The sequence below is a fragment of the Botryllus schlosseri genome, chromosome 6, assembly GCF_051294905.1.
Source record: "Botryllus schlosseri isolate E-star chromosome 6, Bs_hap1, whole genome shotgun sequence".
Taxonomy (NCBI): domain Eukaryota; kingdom Metazoa; phylum Chordata; class Ascidiacea; order Stolidobranchia; family Styelidae; genus Botryllus; species Botryllus schlosseri.
This window is the reverse complement of record NC_137241.1, coordinates 23061652-23080062: the sequence shown is the minus strand read 5'-3', so window position 1 is coordinate 23080062 and position 18411 is coordinate 23061652. Positions and strand designations below refer to the sequence as shown.

Below are 18411 nucleotides of genomic sequence, written 5' to 3'. Positions count from 1 at the left end.
ACAACGGTAGGCCTATAAAATAGGCTACAAGCTGTAAAATATCAAATGATAAGTATACCGACAGTGCAAAATCTACGATACAAACGAAATGCAGACGTCGAAAAAATTTTTGACTTGATGAAAAATTTTGACAAATTTTGACCTAACGCTACAATTTTGACATGTCAAAAAAAAAACGCCCTAATAATTATACATAAATGATTTCCGTAGAAATTCCCCCTATTTAAGTGAGGGTCTCGAGACGATTTCATTGGGTCTGTGACAGCTTTTCGACCAAATTGCTACTAAGCACGGAAAAGTCAGGCCGCTGGTGAAAATAAATCAAAAATCGTCAGATTATATTTTCATCTGAACAAGACACACACAGATAGGAGCATGCCGAACGACCAGTTGCAGTTTCTCAAACTGGCATCCACCTTGACCTAGTGCTCGTCTGCTCGATGTCACAGTTCTTTTCGGTGTTAGTCTCTATTCCGCGGCTCTTTCTTGCTCATTCCATTGTTTCAGAGCTCTTTCCATTCTTTGGAGCAGATCCTTTAATATTTTGAGGGCTTTCAATTTTCTCTCTTGATGTCTCTAATCCATTCGTTCTTTAGAGCATCATTGCTTCCAAGGGAAACTGAACACATACCATAGTAATAATCAGGTGTTCTTAAGCATTCCTTCAGCTGCAAACTAATGCATAATACAATCATCTGTTCATGTATCTGTAAATAGAAAATTTTTCAAAGTGTCAAGCTGGCTTCCAGCAAAGTGTTACATGAAAAATTGTCTCCCTTATAAATGCTAAAATTTCACGGATAAAAAGTAAGTGGATATCGCCGCTTACACTGTATTTCCTCATCCTCGCTATAACTCCTCACAAACTCGATACTGCCTTCAAACGTTTTGTACAGCCATAAGCACAGCACACCTGACCGACTGATCCCCCCCCTCGACATTATCTTGGAATCACCTGTACATGGATGTGAAAATGCATATGGATGAAAAGTTTAAAAGGATCACCCAGTGATCAGTGATATTAGTTCAGAGTTGTGAATCTTACTTCTATAGCTAACTGCTGTTCTGACATCTGAGTTATCTCCTGTTTCTATCGTACTTCTTATTCTATTCCCAGAATTCCCGATGTTATAATCTGTAAGTTATAGGAATAAATGGTTTAGTATAAACGCAATATCAAAAGATGGACGGCTGATAACTAACAGTACCTGATTATTAGTCCGTTTTATGAAGGTACAATGCGTAAACCCATAAGCGCCCAAGTAAAATTTCCTACGACTAGGTAGCCAAGGAGACAAAATGGCTACGCTTCAATTGTCTCCGCTGGAGACAACATTGGGAATACGAGATGCGCACCGCTTGATATTACCAGGCACCAGCAAATAAAGATGAAAACATGTGTGCCTCAAGTTAACTCGATTTGAAAGGCCACAGCTATACAGGCGTCATTGTAGCGCGTAATCCTCAGTTGCAGCCGTTTACCGAATTATTGAGGTTCTACTATGGATATTAGCGAAGACAATGTGGCTCCATATATCCATCGATTCCTCCTTCAGAGGAAAATGACGAAGCTGGCAAAAGAGTTCTCTAAGCATGCTAAGTGTAAACCAGCGGGAGTGAAAGAACCTACACTTGCAGATTTTTATGACGCATGGAGAAAGTCAAACCCAACTTCAATAAAAAGTCCCGAGTCTGATACCAAGGCACCTGCTTCCAAAAAAGCTAAACTGACTACTGCCACTAAAGAAGAATCCTCGAGTGAGGAGAGTTCTGATGAATCATCCGCAGATGAAGTGAGCAAAGTGGGGAAAAACGGAAATAAAAATGCCCCGAAAAAGAAACAGGATAAAAAGAACTCTTCATCTAGCTCAGATTCATCATCAGATGAAGAAATCCCTGAAAAAACGGAACAGAACCTGCAAAAAAACATGAAAAATGGTAAAACTGCAACACCGATTGCTAAGACTGCGGAAAAAAGTTCATCCAGTTCGGATGATTCGTCTTCGGAAGATGATAGTAAAAATACTCCGACAAAGACAGTGTCATCAGTAAAACAAATGAAGTCCACGAAAAATGAAAAAGAATCATCGACAGATGATTCATCTGATGATTCATCTGAGAATGAAACCAATGCAAAAAATACATCGATCAAGTCCAATGGAAAGAATAAGGCTGCAACCCCTAAATCTAATGGGAAACCGGCCGCTAAAGAAGAATCGTCCAGTTCCGACGAAGAAACACCGCCGCCTAGAAAGGACAAGAAAAAAGAAGGCAAATTGCCAACACCGTCAAACTCCAATACTCCGAATAATGCTACTCCCGTCAATAACCACTCTTTCTCGAAAACTCCAAAGTCAAACGGCAAGTCCTCCCGTAAGAACACCCCTAACACACCGTTCAGAAGAGTACGCGAAGAGGAAATTGACATCGATAACAGATTTGCCGACAATTCATTCGGCAGCAAAAGAGATTCTTGGGGACAGGCGGCACATAATATTTTGAAGCACACGAAAGGTAAAAACTTCAAAAGGGAGAAAACCAAACTGAAACGGGGAAACTACAGAGGCGGAGCAATAAGTATGGAAGTTTGCTCCATACAGTTTGACAGTGATTGATTCTGCCTTTGGAAAATGATTAGCGCCGTGTTCAGCAGGTGCAATGGAGTTTGAGATATGGTCTTTGCTGGTGAATTGCATCTGACATTGTTGCAAGAATGACTTGATACTATTTGCGCTCTGATGCTTGATAATTGTGGTTGGACACTGGACAGTTTTTGCAACTGTAAAGGTGTTTTAATAATAATCTAACTTCAGTACACAGTTTGCGAAACGCTTTTGTTCTGTTTCCTTCTCTCTTCCCATCGAAGACATGCGCAGATGTGGAAGAAATACAAATTCTTTCTTTTGGATGGGGTTGACAGACAAATATTCTTTGTCCCATCAGAATTCTGAATGTGTTTGTGTGGCATAGACTTACCTTGTACCATGCCATCTGTGTTATAAATTTTCTTGTATTATCAAGGTTATATGATCACTGCTGTTCTTGCTCTATTGTACTGCCAATATATGTGAATCATTCTTTTGAAAGCTGGGCGATTTGTGCTTTTTATTGTGATCTGTTTCTTACTTGAATAGTACCTGCGTTACTGTCAGGATGCGATCTACCGCCCATTGCATGTGGCGTGTAATAGGGTTTAGGTAACTAGTCGGTGACGATGTGCCTTGTTTTGCTGGTAATGATACGTGCTGCTAATTTCATTTGAAATTTTTGCCACAATCACTTAGTTTGATGTAGGCTATTCGAAATATTTACTGAAATGAACGAGCGCGAGGACATTCCTGGTCAAGATGAGAAAGAGACCAGCACTGAAATGGTCAAGAACCTCCGTCAGCTTGTGCACAGATATAAAGATAAGGTAGTTTGATATTGGTCCATATTTCCTGCATAGATACATGAACTTTCAATTACTTTGCAGCACTGTTATGAAACTGCGCTCTTCTGGGCTGATAAAGTGGCGTCCTTGTCTGGATGTAAGTCTCCTCGTCTATTGCTCTTCGTATTTGCATTATTAATTTGTGTAAGTTAAATAGTGTGTGGAAGCTACCAAAATCTTGATTTCACGTTATTACACTAGCTTTATATTTCTTTGAAAATTGCACCTGTTCGTAGTGTCTTTAGACATTTCATGTACGGTTACCATATATTGGAATTGGGAATGGAGGACACTTTCATCAAATCATAAAAGTTGGTTTACAAAATTTTTTCGAAAAGTTTTTCAAAATTGAAGAAGTTGATTTTGAATGAGAATCTTGCTGTGTAGACCAAAAAAAAGTTCATCACTCCGACTCGACTCCCGAATGACCCGCTCAAACGTCCGCATTACCTATTTCGTGCCAACCCTATTTTATGTTCCTCGCAAAGATGCATCTGGTAATTTGAAAGATAACCCTTCTCCGATTTACTACTGAAAGTACGCGTAGCCGGACTAAAATCGACTTTTAAAACCACGTACTTGGTACTTTGCTGGCTTTTTTCTACTTCTAGTTAAGTAATTTTTAATGCCCTGGAAATTTGCTACTTCTACTTGCAGCTTAGTAGCCTACATAAAGTACATATCTATGGTGTTTCGTCTTCTTCTACTCAGTAGCAATGGTGACTGCTTTAAACGCCTTTGGTTGTTTGATGGGCTATCCCTATCTTCCAAGATGAAACGTGTTGTATTGGAAATGTATCGGCTTGGGTTCAAATAAATTTGCTCAGTGGTGTTCCAGTTTGAGTAACCAATAGGGTCATGAGTATTTAGGGAAGGCATTTGCAAGCGAGTGATGGACTATAACTAGGGTTACCATATTTTGAAATCGGGAAAGGAAGTCACTTTTTCAAAATTTTCAGGCTTAAAAAACTAGAGTAAAATCCTCAAAATATATTTATTTCCTGTTTAGTGTCATGTATGCCCATTTTCACTCGAATCAATCGATCATCTTAGCTCTAAAAGCTGTAAAGGAGGACGAATTGCCAAAAAGGAGGATATTTAGGCGTCCTCGCAGGACATATTCAAAAACCCGAAAAAGGAGGCAGTATGGTAGCCCTACTATAATGAATATTGTTCTCATGTCCTTCCCAGGGTTGTAATGACTCGAGTCGCGATTTTTTTGTGACTCGTCTCGAGTCAATTTGTGTATTGACTCGACTTGTACTCGAGTCATTGCACATGACTCAGACCAAGTCATATGACTCGAGACTGGGTCTACCAAGACAGGCATTTCATTGTAATTTTGAAAAATAGGAAAGGTATCACACTTTGTTATTTCGTCTATCAGTACTGGTACTTGAAAATGCTGCCAAAACTGTTAAAAGTAGTATATTATGAATGCGAAGGTATCGATATCACCGAGCAGAGTTGTAAAAAGTGGGTTTTAGATGACATTATCTCGGAACTGATCAGTCAACACAATGACTTGGACTCGGACTCAACACTCTACTCCATGACTTGGACTCAGACTTGACTCGGTGGTGAATTGAAAATGACTCGAGTCAAAACTATAAAAGTGAGATTGACTTGTGACTCGGAATCTCGTGACTTGGTTACAACCCTGGTCCTTCCCTTAAAATATGGCAATCAGTCTCGCTAAGAAGGAAATCTGAATGAGGTGGTGAGATGTAAAATATGATATTTATATCGGCTTATGACTGAATCCAATCAGTAGCCAATTTTAAATGTTCTGAGTTTAATAAAATACATGAAGAGTTGTTACTGATTTGTGATCTATGTTAGGACTAAAAATATTTATTACTTCATTTGGCTTGATGCTGTGAGTGCTCTATTCACTTTGACGGTACATAAATAACGAAAATTGCTTTCCTATCATAACAGTTCCTTCTGTGTTTAGATGAAGTTCAAGATGTATACTGCTTGGCTCAATGCATGTATTGTGTCGGAGAGTATGAAAGAGCTGCGATATTCATTAAAAATCGGGGTCTACATGAAAAGTTCAATGCCTTTCGGTAAGTGTAGTGAAAAAAATTCATCTAGCTCCTCACCACCAATGCGCTTCTGCAGATACCTTGCCGCAAAATGTTTTGCTCAGTGCAAAGAATGGCAGTCTGCCTTGGATCTACTGGAAGACTCAAACTACGAGATAGTATCAAAAAGTTTGATAATGGAGTTTGAAAATGTACCAGGTGTACCGACGGACAAGGTAATTTTTCAACTTGATAAAATTAACTTGCAAATATATCCAATCGTCAGGTAGTGTTGTTAAAACTAGCCAACAATGTTACCCAGACGAGATGGGCACTAGCTTTCTCTTGCAGTGAAACAACTGAAGGTAGTCTTTTTAATGGCAGTCAACTAAGTATAATATTCCATAATCAATTGGCGTTAGAATGGCCCTGTTTACATTTTGTGTCAACCAAGTCAAATCTAAATGCTATATTTAGTAGCAATAAGAAATGGCCCTAATTATGTTTTGTGTGAATTATTAAGTGGAATTTATCTAATTGTACCTATATTGTGGTGGACAGGAGATGGAAGCCCCACTCTTACTACTGAAAGGCGACATCTATGAAGCGAAAGAAACCCGGCAATTGGCGGCACAGTGTTATGAAGTATGGCAATATGTAACTTGAGAGTGTAAAATTTTGTTAACAAATGCGTGACTTCGCCATTAGGAAGCGTTGCACGCCGATGCCTTCTGTTACGAAGCTTACGACAGGCTGATTTCCCACCAACTACTCAATCCCTCTGGCGAGCAGGAGTTGTTAGATTCATTGCCACTGTCAGATCACTGCAAATCGAATGAAGAGAAGGAATTGATTATGTTTCTGTATGGGACAAAGATCAAGCGAGTAGGAATATTTGTGTTACTATTTTGCTAAGAGTTCCGATGATTGATCATATTTTCAGTATACCAAACCTATCCAATTCGAGGTTCCTGTTTCATTGGACCGTCTGCATGAAAACCTCGAAGTAGCCGCAGCGTTAGCGGAACGACATTACTATAATTGCGAGTTCAAGACCAGTTATAAGATCACATCTGGGTACGATTTGCTTACTGTGTTATCTAGTACTTAGAAAAACGTGTGAGTATCTTCTTCAGGATTCTAAAATGTGATCCTTATCATCCACAATGTCTACCTCTCCATATTGTTCTCCTTGTTGGATTCAAAAAGTCAAATGAACTTTATTACCTCGCCCACAAACTCATCAAGCTATATCCGGGAGAAGCGGTGAGTTGTTGGTGATCTCCGGATAGTGAGGTTTGGATGTAGGAAATCGCTGTCTTCGCAGATTTCTTGGTTTGCTGTCGGATGTTATTACTTACTCCAGCCGAAGAATCAGGAGCTCACTAGACGTTATCTTCTCAAAGCTACCACGCTTGACAAGGTACAATCATTGTATGTCGTCATGGTACAATTATCGTTGTCGTTGAATGTTTTTGACTAGTTGAACACATTTCTACTGTATAATAAGTCTAACTGAACATGGGAGCATACAATTCATTCTGTAACTTTGCTATTTTGAGCCATGAAATCAGATTTTCATTTGACGGCAAGGGTATTGCTCATCTCCGTAAGTTTATTATGTCAAATTACCAACATGAAATTTTGGTCACAAATGATCCTTACAGATGTATGGACCTGCTTGGCTGGCGTTGGGGCATTCTTTTGCGATGGAGGGTGAGCATGATCAGGCCATGGCTGCTTATTTTACAGCAACACAGCTGATGAAAGGGTGAGGAGTAATCTTTGACGTACAACAAATTGACAATTTTCAATTTGAATATTGATCGTTCAAGTGTATGCCTATTTCGATTCGGGAGTACTGTTTTACATTTGAACTGTGATTTCCTGACGGGCCAACCTAACCTAATTTAGAACTTCGGACTCGTATATATAGAGAATATATATTGCAAAGTGAATTGTATCTTATATCTCATAGGTCGCATCTGCCCTACCTGTATAGCGGTATGGAATACAGTGTCACAAACAATATTACTCTGACGGAAAAGTTCTTCAGTGTAGCGCTCGCTATTTGTCCTGATGACCCGCACACTCTCCATGAAATCGGAGTGGCCAGTTACTCCATGAACAAGTAAGTGATGTTCATCAAATTTTTCGCTACCTTGCTTATCTATGATTTTGATGATTTTTATCCAAAGCGACCAGTGATTGAACTAAGATACCAAAGTACAAAAATACACATTTTGTTCATGGTAAGAAATGTTGGAACTCATGGCATTGATCGTTAATGTTCAAGTATCGGCAACACGGTGTAATATTTTCAGCAATACCAGAACTACAGCACACAGTAGTACACAGAATCGGTGACCTTTCGTTGGTTAATGAGGTTTCCATACAACTGGATAGCACTGCCCTACTAGATATTTGTTCTGTGCTAAATGTTGTCCGTGTTAGTGACGGCTGATCTGGGTAGTAGGCTATGCCAGTTGCCGCACACAAGGTAGTTGACTGTTACGAGATGCTCACTAGGTACTTTAGATAAAATCACTCCTCCCTACTTGAGCTATCATATTTTGTGACAATATAACTGAATTCAATAATTCTTTCACGGGAGATTCCCACTTCGGTGTTTAGCTGCGGCCCACACAAAATCATCAGTAAGTCCTCTTTTGGTGACCAATACTTTGGCGAGCACTGCATGAAGCTTTAAGAACTCAAAATTGTTTGTCTGCTTACAGCTACCACGCTGCACTGACATACTTCGAGAAAGCCCTTGAACTTCTCGTGAACAATCAAGATGAAATCACGGGAGAAGAATGGGAAGCTTTGTTAAATAATCTCGGTCACGTTCATAGGTTTGTAATGACCGGCGCGTAAGGATATCTTTTCTTTGTTAATGGCGTTTTTCTCTCAGGAAAATGAAGAATTATGAAATAGCTCTCGACTACCATCAGCAGGCGCTAGTGTTGGCGCCTCAGTGTTCTGAGACTTATTCGAGCATTGGCTTTATCCTCAGCTACATGGGAAGATACGCCGACGCATTGGAATACCTGCATAAGGTGAAATTGAGCTCTCTTCCACCGAGCATACGTTTGGTGATTTCATATGCAGACTGCCTACTATTAATAATTCTCTGCAGGCCTTGGGACTGTGTCACGACGATGTCTTCGCCTTCAACCTAATAGAGCATGTCATGACACGTTATTCTGAAATTGAGTCTGCGCTCCCGGAAGCTGATATGATATTGGATGATGAGAGGGGCCCGCCTCCTTTGTCTCATTTTGGTATGTTGAACTAATTTTGTGATGTTAATATTCGGATGCAACCCAAATGCCAAACTAATCTTTGATTACTCCTATCTGAGATAGATGGTTGTAGTCATGTGGGTGGTAACTTTCCCATTAACATTTGCATATTGTTACTGTAGACTGTGAGTAAAGAGCACAATCTACTTTTCACATGCTGGTAATACCATAATCAAATCCAACTTGTTGACTAAGGAAAAGTTCGTCACATTTGTCTGAACGTAATTTTTGCTTCCTTGCTATCATATTGTCGTATTTTTCTCGCTAAAGACAAAGGTGTGCTTTGCGCGCTTTTCAACTTCTGTGACGGATGATTGGGGCTGCTCGGTGGTCTACCTTTACGATCTACTGGTAAATCGCGATTGACATCTTGAGCGTGCTTGTTGTAGATCGTGAGAGGTAACCCGGTAAAATTGGAATATCAGCTGCATTTTTAGCAAACAAATTGGTGCTCTATTTCGTGGGGTAATGGTTGAATATTTCTTTGATGTTTGAAATGTGATCCCTATTAATAAGTCTCGTCCTTTGATGCAGATGAGAGATGACAGACAGACAGAAAATTTATTAGATTAGATCTAATAATCCTCACTACATCTGAGGAAGCAAAACAATGCGAGAAAGCAAGATTACTGCACTACTGTGAGCGAGAGCGGCAACGTATATGAGCGGTCTTCACAACACGCGTTGTGAGGCAAAACTTGTGAATTCGCTGTAGCGAGATTCAAGATATAACATCTATCTTCAAATTTGGGAACAAGTTCTAATCGGGAGTTTAGTTTAAATCAATGTTAACTTGAATTCTTTAGCATATGGCATGGCCATCTGAAACCAAAATATAGCTATGCGTCATTAATTTATATACCGGTGAATGTCAATTTGGCTCTATTTTCCAGTACGGATTTGAGGGTTGTGTTTGTGAAGTCCTTGCCTTACATCCTGTCATTTCCGTTGCCTGCCCTGCATGACGTCGACCACAAAACTTGTGTTCAAGTTACAGAAAACAATAAACTGACATAACTGCTTGCTGCTTAACAGGTGTCAGTGTCACGCAAGATGAATCCATGAAAGACAACAAAGATATCTCAGAATCGCAGCAGGGGGCGGTAACAAAGGTAGATGCGGAGACGCCGTCTCAGGCCGACGACGCGGGGGTCATCCTCTCGAAAGCGAGTATTCTGCCGGAAGACGTCGAGGGTTACAAGACTCCCGAAGAGTTGATGTTGGCTCGCCCGCTGCCTACTACAATTAGAGGTACCAAGAAATTTCTGACCAAGACCAGAAGAGTAATATCATCCCCAATTCCGTACATTGCGTCAATGGGTGATCAAGGGATATTTTCCGAACCTGCTCTGAAGGACAGTCCGAGCACTTCAAAAGAGCAGTCTACTGATAGGGTCACACCGATCAGAAGGGAGGGTGACACAACTGCCGGACGGGATGGCGAGACCAACCGTCTTAGTAGTGAAGGGTCACGTGTGCCAAGAACTCGGTCTGATTCTGCGGACGGTGACTGGTCCACTGTGGTTTTGAAGGGTGGCGGTGAAGCGTTTGTGTCGGCGAGTGCAGACTTTCCGACTATGGGCGATGCCGATATCTTAATGCTAACGGAGGGTCAACCGACATCCTCCAATGTGACATTACGCACACCTGCTACTGTTCCGGTACCCGTGTCTCGGGTTTCGCCTGGACGAGCTCGAGCCCAGGGTTGCAAACGCTCGCATGACGATATAGAACTGTCGGATATGGAGCTGGACGATACTCTTGATTCTTGATATTTTTTTAGGATTTGGATTATTGCTTATTCATCACTGCCGACATACCTAATACCTATATATATTTCTACCCGAAAAAAATTGTTTTGTAGAGATACTGATTGTTTGATATCCGGTAAAAAAAGATACGGTAATCTATTGATTAGATCAATTCTGAAATTGTTATAGATGCTGTCTATGTCGTAAGCACTTTAGAATGGAGAGTTTATTGTGATTATGCATGGCTATGAGGATTTGGATGAAGACGAATTTGCTAGCAAAATCAGAAATTTCAGACGTAACCTAGCTCACAAATGTCGCTCAGCTGTAATGAACTAGTGGTAGATATACTAATGGCGAGAGTATTCTCCGCACAAGTCACGTGATGTGATGAACAAATGAGAGGATGTCGAAACGACCAAGTGGGGTCTCTTACCAGGGCATCGTTAATGTATTCAAGCCTGACAGGACAGTGACGGTCAGTCTTGATGCAGCCTCCAGAGTTACCATACGCCCTCCTTTAGGATTTGTGCTTTTGCAGGAATTGAAAATATCTCCCCAGGACGCCTAAATGTTCTCCTCATTGGCAATTCGTCCCAGCTACGCTAATGGACAGGGTCAACTGAAAATCGGCGTAAACTAGGGTTGCCATATTATGGAATCGGGAAAGGAGGACGCTTTCAAATTTATAATTGTGGAGTAAAATTCGGAAAAAAAGGGTAAATTTTTCCCGACTGTGGCTGGTTGATTAAAAATAAACAGGCCGAATTGCTGGCCCAACTTCCGAAATACAATTTTTCTTTCAGAGAGAGAGATATGATATTCTTTTTCGCCTGCACCATCGAGATGCTTTGACGACGGAGTTGCGATACGGCCCCATGCCCCCGTTTTTTTTCTCCTCCATGCTATCCGTATAATTGCTGAGCGCCCATAGCAGGATAGCTGCGGATACCATTTTTCGAGTCTTTGGTATGACCCGGCCTGGGATCAAACCCACGACCTACCGCTCGAGAAGCCGGACGCATAACCATTACACTATCTCGCTCATATTCTCCGTTGGTAACTAAAAAAAGGTCACTTTCGTTCGAACCACGAGAGAGAGAGTCTTTATTTTCATCAAACCAAAATACATGACACACGACAGTGGTGGTGGTACAGAAAATATGCATGCACAGTATTCGGTATTAGATAGGAATGATTGATAAGACCGCGAAGGTCATCTAGTCTGATCACACCAGCATCAAACAGGTACACTTGACTCTAACCAGTCTGGCTGGAATTTGCTAATTCCTATTTAATGTCATTTATGCCCATTTCTTAGCTCTAAAAGCTGCAAAGGAGGACGAATTCCCACAAGGGAGGACATTCAGGCGTCTTCGGAGGACATTTTCAAAAAACCTGAAAAAGGAGGACAAATCCTCCTAAAGGAGGACGTATGGTAACCCTAGCATGAACACGAAATAGGTAATGCAGATGTTGGATTGGGTCATCCGGGAGTTGAAACGCAGTGATGTCCTTTTTGTAGTCAACACACCACAAAAGTATAACGTGAAAAAGCGAATATCGGGTAATTCGGGAGCCGAGTCGAAGTGATCACCTTTTTTTAGTCAGCGCAACAAGATTTCCAGTAAGTATTTCACAATCAGCTGTTTTTAATTTCGGTAAACTAATTTGTATGTTTTTTAAAGAGTGTCCCTTCTTTCGGGATTCCAAAGTATGGTAACCCTAGCAATGCTAGCAGCCTCGCTCTTTCATTCAACTTCTTCACGTTGTAATATAATCAATGTTTACAAGCAGCCTGCAACACACAAGGGTCATCGCCCAATCTCGATATGATTCGCGCGAATTACTTGTGATCTCGTCAGACAATTTGAAAAATTAAAAATAATCAAAATGCTGCAATTAAAGTATAAAATCAACGAAAAAAAAATGATTTTAATCACACTGGTTTAAATCAGCCTGATTTAAACCAGAACCCAACCGCTGAGCTCATTTAACAAGGGAAGGATTATTCGGCGCTTGGACGTATCAATATCGAATATATCTTTTTGTGCAAAGGTTTCATTACCGACGATCTTTCTGCGAGTGCAGACGCGAAGTAGTTGTAGGCTACGACTCCTCTCTTACAACAGCAAAATTAGTTGAACGCGATTCTCAAAATTGGGCGTATTTTTAATTTTCAGGATTGCAATGAGATCAATGCTAAAAGCAATAAGACATCGAGTGACAATAAATCGCGTGATAAGTGCTAAGAATAATTTCAAGTCTAATAAATCTTCTATTTTATGGACTTTTACGAATATCTACGAAAATATGGCTGCTGGCCCCATGGCTATACGCGAATGTGTCGGAGCTGATATTTTAGTCATCAACATCCCCAAATTTTGCGGTCAGCTTATACTCAAATTTTTGGTTGGCCTTGCAGATTTTTAAAATTGCATATGGTTATAGCCTTCTTATTATTTTGGGGTCCGACCTTTTCCAACACACGTCACTCAGCTCTATTACCGGCCTGACTGATTACGTGAGCAGGAAGAGGATAAAAAATGATATGCCGATCTTGAGATTGCCGTATCGATTCCGCATGCCTACACAACACAGTGTATTGTACTGCTATAGTAGTACACACTACACACGCCTCTTCGCTTTCATTGATTGTCTTTATACTTGAACTTTTATTAGTTTTCATTCAGCATGAGCATGAGAAAATGGTGAGCATCCCTCTTATTAACACGTTCTTCTATTAATATGCCTTGGCCCTGGCGGGTATCTCATTAAAAGGCTACTCCATAATTAGACTCCTTATCTTTTCACTGCATTGTGGCATTTTGAGCTGATGAAAATTGTAATAAATGATGATATCACCCGGAGATATGCGACTGGTGAAAACAACGACGTGTATCCTCCTCAACGTTGGTAGAGGATATGACAGTCAAGAATCATTGGAATTAGCCTAAATCGGGGAATGGAATCATACTAATAAAATAATCTCCGTATGTTGAGCAGAGCTGCTCAGTAACGATTGAAGTAGTTCAACCTGTCAAAGTACTTCTAGTGGATTTTACCGACTTATACTACTTCCTCAAGTGGTTATATGATTTCAGACTACTTCTACTTCTACTTGACAGTTTTCAGTTTTTTAGGCAAAATTAGACCTAAAATACTTACTTTTCTACATACTTTCTTACTACTTATACATATACATCTACTCAATGATATATATCATTGCTTCTACTTGAGTACTGACGATATGACTACTTTTTCACCAGCTCTGATAAGACTAGAGCAATAATATAACCACCGAATACAATCAGTTCACACAATGAATACTATAGTCAGCGCTCGAGATAACCGGACCACGATTTGATATATCGACCTGGCCTCTCGACATATGCCGTATCATTTTTATCGTTTGTTCGTTTTATGCTATCTTCTATTACTTTTCATTCAGTGTGCAACGTGCATACCTCTACTTTTCATCGCCTAGGCCCAGTTGGGTGTCTGATTTCAAAGACCACTCCAAGTCGTTTCGACACCTTCCTGTCCTTCGATTGTATCACAATATTACGGTGTATTGATCCGATGAAACTATTTATTATAAACTGAATAGAACTGACCTGAGGCTGAGATTTTCATGAAATCCGATTGAATGTCCGGATTCTAACCGGTTCATGCTTCACGCGTCATCACCATGGTGACTGACAGAACGGAAATATCGCCATCATGCAAATTTCTGGCCGCGGTAGCTGGAAGTATAAAAGAATTAAACAGAAGGGTTAAAACATTTCGACAGCATACACAATGCAGCTAGATGCTAGCTTAACTATTCTCTCCTAGTAAACCTGAGAGTCATTGCGCAGTTCATAGCATTGAATGATATTGACTTGTGACCTGTACAGGCTGTCCGATGTCGAAAATGCACGAGGACCGGACGGCAGATTCCGCTAGTTCAGACTCAGGCGACGATGCCGTTGTCGGTAACGTGAATAAAACGATTGCATATCCTCACGGATATTCCGGCCCGCCAAAAAGAGGACATCTGCTATTTGATGCTTGTTTTGAAAGCGGCAATCTCGGAAGAGTGGATTACATCACCGAACACGAATACGACCTTTTCGTTCGACCTGACACATGCAATCCAAGATTTCGCGTGTGGTTTAACTTTACGGTCGAAAACGTCCGGCCGGATCAAAGAGTGATTTTCAATGTCGTGAATTTTAGTAAAACAAAGAGTTTGTACCGGGAAGGTATGTCTCCGGTAGTAAAGTCTTCGAGCAGGCCTAAGTGGACTCGTATACCATCGAAAAATGTGTTTTACTACAGATGCCCGGATCATCGTAAAAATTACGTAATGTCCTTTGCGTTCTGCTTTGACCGGGCCGATGACGAAGTGTATCAATTCGCGTATTCTTTCCCTTACACTTACTCCAGACTGCAAAACTATCTTGAAAAGATAGAGCACAAAAACATGCCGCATGTAAAAAGAGAACTGTTATCCCTCACCGTTCAACAGCGCAAGCTCGACATGGTAACGATCACGTCTCCGGAAAACATGACAAGTTCTGACAAAAAAAAGATTGTTTTTGTCACAAGCCGTGTACATCCTGGCGAATCACCCGCCTCGCATGTTGTTCAAGGTTTTTTGGATTTTATCATCAGCAATCATCCTCTTGCAAGAGTTCTCAGGGATTATATTATCTTCAAGGTGGTTCCGATGCTCAATCCGGACGGCGTGTATTTAGGTAACTACCGATGTTCTTTGATGGGGTTTGATCTAAATCGTCATTGGCAGGATCCTTCACCGTGGGCACACCCTACGCTGCACGCTACCAAACAATACCTGATGAATCTGCATTCTGACCCGAGCGTCGTCATCGATTTTTATATTGACATCCACGCACATTCGACTTTGAGCAATTGCTTCATGTACGGAAATATTTACGACGAAGAAGAGAGATTTCAGAGGCAAGCCGTTTTTCCGAGGCTGATGTGCTCCAATGCGGATGACTTCAGCTTCGCCAACACCGCGTTTAATCGCGACGTCGTCAAAGCCGGAACCGGCCGTAGATTTTTGGGAGGGATTTTAGACGAAAGCTCTCACTGCTACACACTTGAGGTGTCTTTCTACAGTTATTACAACGGGTTGTCTCCGAGTCCTATTCCGTACACGGAAGAGAGCTATTACAGAGTTGGGAGGAATTTGGCGAAAACCTTCGCCGATTATTACAAAATATCCAGTCATCCCGCTCCTAAACCGTCGGTCGGGTTTATCCGCGAAAGAGACAGACCGAACTCAAACAAAAACAAAGGACAGGGCACTTCCGCTGACGCTGCAAATGTGACAACCAAAACGCGTCCGCGATAAGAGTAATAACGCTCTGTTGTGATGCCGGATTTTTTGACACGCAATAACGTCTGGCGACTGATCTGTGTGTTGTGGACAGAACGCCACGTACACTCGTACAGCCCTGAAAATATCTAATTCCACTGTACTTTTTTCCAAGTTCTCGGCATTGTTAAACTTTTTTCTAGTGTTTAAGGCAAATTTGCCTTCCAGGGACGTTCATCGCATTTGCTGGTAATGTACCAAAATCAGAAAATACTATTGAAATTTACTGTGTCCCAAAATAATATCTCTTTCAAAGAGCCGAAGTATACATTAAAAATGAATGTCTTGTACAAGATTATTGACGATTCATGAAGGATGATATGTTGTCTTATCGAGAGTTGACCAAAATTTTTAGAAATTGTTTCGTAAAACGGTATTTTTTCAAGCTAGTAAAGTCTGCATTTATTTGGTGTTGTGGCAATTAGTTGTTCCTTTCATGAAATATTTTGTCTGATAATTCAAAATAATATTATATATATGTACTGTATACGTTTATAAACTGTGATTGTCATTTTAGATATTGTTAACAACTGTTATATTCAAGGGATGGAATTAGAATTTCAACATGTTAGACAGTAGCGATATTACCAACCTGTTTAAATAAAGTATAACAATTCTGTGTTTTACTTTGACGAAAATATCTGACTGCCTATTATCAAATAGGTTTTAAAATCTAATCATCAATTTTAAGAGTGTTTTCTACATTTTCGAATGTGACTTGAGGTAATTGATGTTCTTGTTCTGTAGATGTGTCGTGTCTTATCTCTATGACTTAGTAGTATAAGTCTTGGATATACCAGCCACAAGTCATCATGCTCTCTATCAGCCGTCTCTTAGCTGCTGGAATGCTGATCAGATTGTGTTTGGTCGTCTATGGAGAATGGCAGGACCGCCATTTCAAATTGAAGTTCACCGACGTCGACTACCATGTCTTTACGGACGCCGCGAATTACACACTAAATGGCCTTTCGCCGTACAAAAGAGAAACGTACCGATACACACCACTGCTCGCGTGGCTATTGGTTCCTTGCCATATTGTGCATATCGTGTATGGGAAAGCGATATTTGTACTGGCTGATCTTGCGGTGGCCCATATGATTGTCGGAATACTACGGTTACAAGGTGTCAAGGAGAACACTATTCAAATTGCATTGTCCACGTGGCTTTTTAATCCCCTTATCATGACGGTTTCCTGCCGAGGAAGTGCGGAGTCTATCGTGGCCATGTCTGTGATTGCCACGCTGTATTGTTTTCTCAAGAAAAAAACAATCTTAGCCGGACTGTTGTACGGACTGTCTATTCATCTCAAAATATTTCCTGTTGCTAATGCGTTTGCATTCTTTTTGTGCCTCAATGACTCGTCGAACAGAAAATCAGCTCCGCAACCATTGTGGAAAAAACTGTATAACTTGATGTTCTCACGAGACAAACTAATCTTTTTTCTATCTACTGCTGTATTCGTGGCAATATCCACCGCAATATGCTATGCTCTCTATGAATTTGAATTTCTGGAACATGCGTACTTGTACCACGTAATCAGGAAAGATATAAGACATAACTTCTCCGTATACTTCTACATGTTATATACAAATTCACAATCCTGGCTTGGACTGGTCTGCTTCCTTAATCAATTAGTTGTGGTTTTGTTTTTATCCGGTAAACTTTATCGTGATATTATCTTCAGTAACTTTATGATTGTATATGCATTCGTGACATTCAACAAAATCTGTACGTCACAGTACTTTTTGTGGTATCTCACCATTCTCCCACTTATAGTTCCTGGCTTGATGCATGTGAGACTTTTCGAAATCGTATCTGCGGTGCTTGTTTGGGCCCTAGCTCAAGGTTTATGGTTGAGCATGGCATATAAATTGGAATTTGAAGGAGCTAGTGTCTTTGATCGTGTGTGGTATAGTAGCGTTATCTTTTTCTGGGCTAATGTTTTTGTAATGGTGTGGCTACTGAAGCGTTACAAACAGGTGCACGTAATCGAGAGCAAGAAAACAGATTGAAGCCGTTTCGACCTTGCTCATATGCAATATCTCTTTCTCTTTTTTATTGTGATTATATGCAGATACCATGTTAGAATTAATACCCTTGTCATCGAGACATTAGAACTACCTATGATACTGGTACCTTGTTATATTGGCTGATCGTTTATTGCAATAGATGATCGTAGTGCTTCACAATCATGTTTACCACAATAATATCATGCCGCAATATCATAATTGTCAGAGGGTCAAAGTAGTCATTGTTGGTACTCAAGTAGGAGTGGGAGTAATGTGGTAGGCCTATATTTCTTCTTAATTACAAGTAGAAGTAGCATTATTCAGGACATGCCAAAACTACTTCGAGTGGAAGTGAAAAACTAAGATTTTGAAAGTACGGTAGTTCCAAAAAGTAGATTTGCTCGAGATGTAGCCTATACTTTGAGTAGATGATCGAAGGGGGTTAATTTGAAATTACAAGGTGCATCTTCACGACAAACGGAAAATTACTAAAC

The 18411-nt window shown here is 40.5% G+C and overlaps 4 protein-coding genes across 4 annotated transcripts; all 4 read left to right on the top strand.

Annotated features, from left to right (window-relative positions):
* The first annotated feature begins 1367 nt into the window (after positions 1 to 1367).
* Positions 1368 to 3267, top strand: LOC145441613 (uncharacterized). Its single transcript, XM_080319520.1, has one exon. The coding sequence runs from the start codon at positions 1503 to 1505 to the stop codon at positions 2613 to 2615; it is 1113 nt and encodes a 370-aa protein (XP_080175646.1). The 5' UTR covers positions 1368 to 1502; the 3' UTR covers positions 2616 to 3267.
* Positions 3268 to 3277: 10 nt separating this feature from the next.
* LOC145441610 (cell division cycle protein 16 homolog) lies at positions 3278 to 10637 on the top strand. Its single transcript, XM_080319516.1, has 15 exons — positions 3278 to 3415; positions 3476 to 3530; positions 5391 to 5505; positions 5561 to 5699; positions 6025 to 6108; positions 6172 to 6348; positions 6407 to 6540; positions 6600 to 6729; positions 6791 to 6886; positions 7131 to 7234; positions 7442 to 7594; positions 8202 to 8318; positions 8378 to 8522; positions 8603 to 8747; positions 9804 to 10637. Exons 1-15 carry the CDS (start codon positions 3317 to 3319, stop codon positions 10538 to 10540), a joined length of 2430 nt encoding a protein of 809 aa, XP_080175642.1. The 5' UTR covers positions 3278 to 3316; the 3' UTR covers positions 10541 to 10637.
* Positions 10638 to 14219: 3582 nt separating this feature from the next.
* Positions 14220 to 16656, top strand: LOC145441608 (cytosolic carboxypeptidase 6-like). The gene has a single exon (XM_080319514.1). The coding sequence runs from the start codon at positions 14427 to 14429 to the stop codon at positions 15882 to 15884; it is 1458 nt and encodes a 485-aa protein (XP_080175640.1). The 5' UTR covers positions 14220 to 14426; the 3' UTR covers positions 15885 to 16656.
* Positions 16657 to 16720: 64 nt separating this feature from the next.
* LOC145441609 (GPI alpha-1,4-mannosyltransferase I, catalytic subunit-like) lies at positions 16721 to 18408 on the top strand. The gene has a single exon (XM_080319515.1). The coding sequence runs from the start codon at positions 16721 to 16723 to the stop codon at positions 17918 to 17920; it is 1200 nt and encodes a 399-aa protein (XP_080175641.1). The 3' UTR covers positions 17921 to 18408.
* The last annotated feature ends 3 nt before the right edge of the window (positions 18409 to 18411 follow it).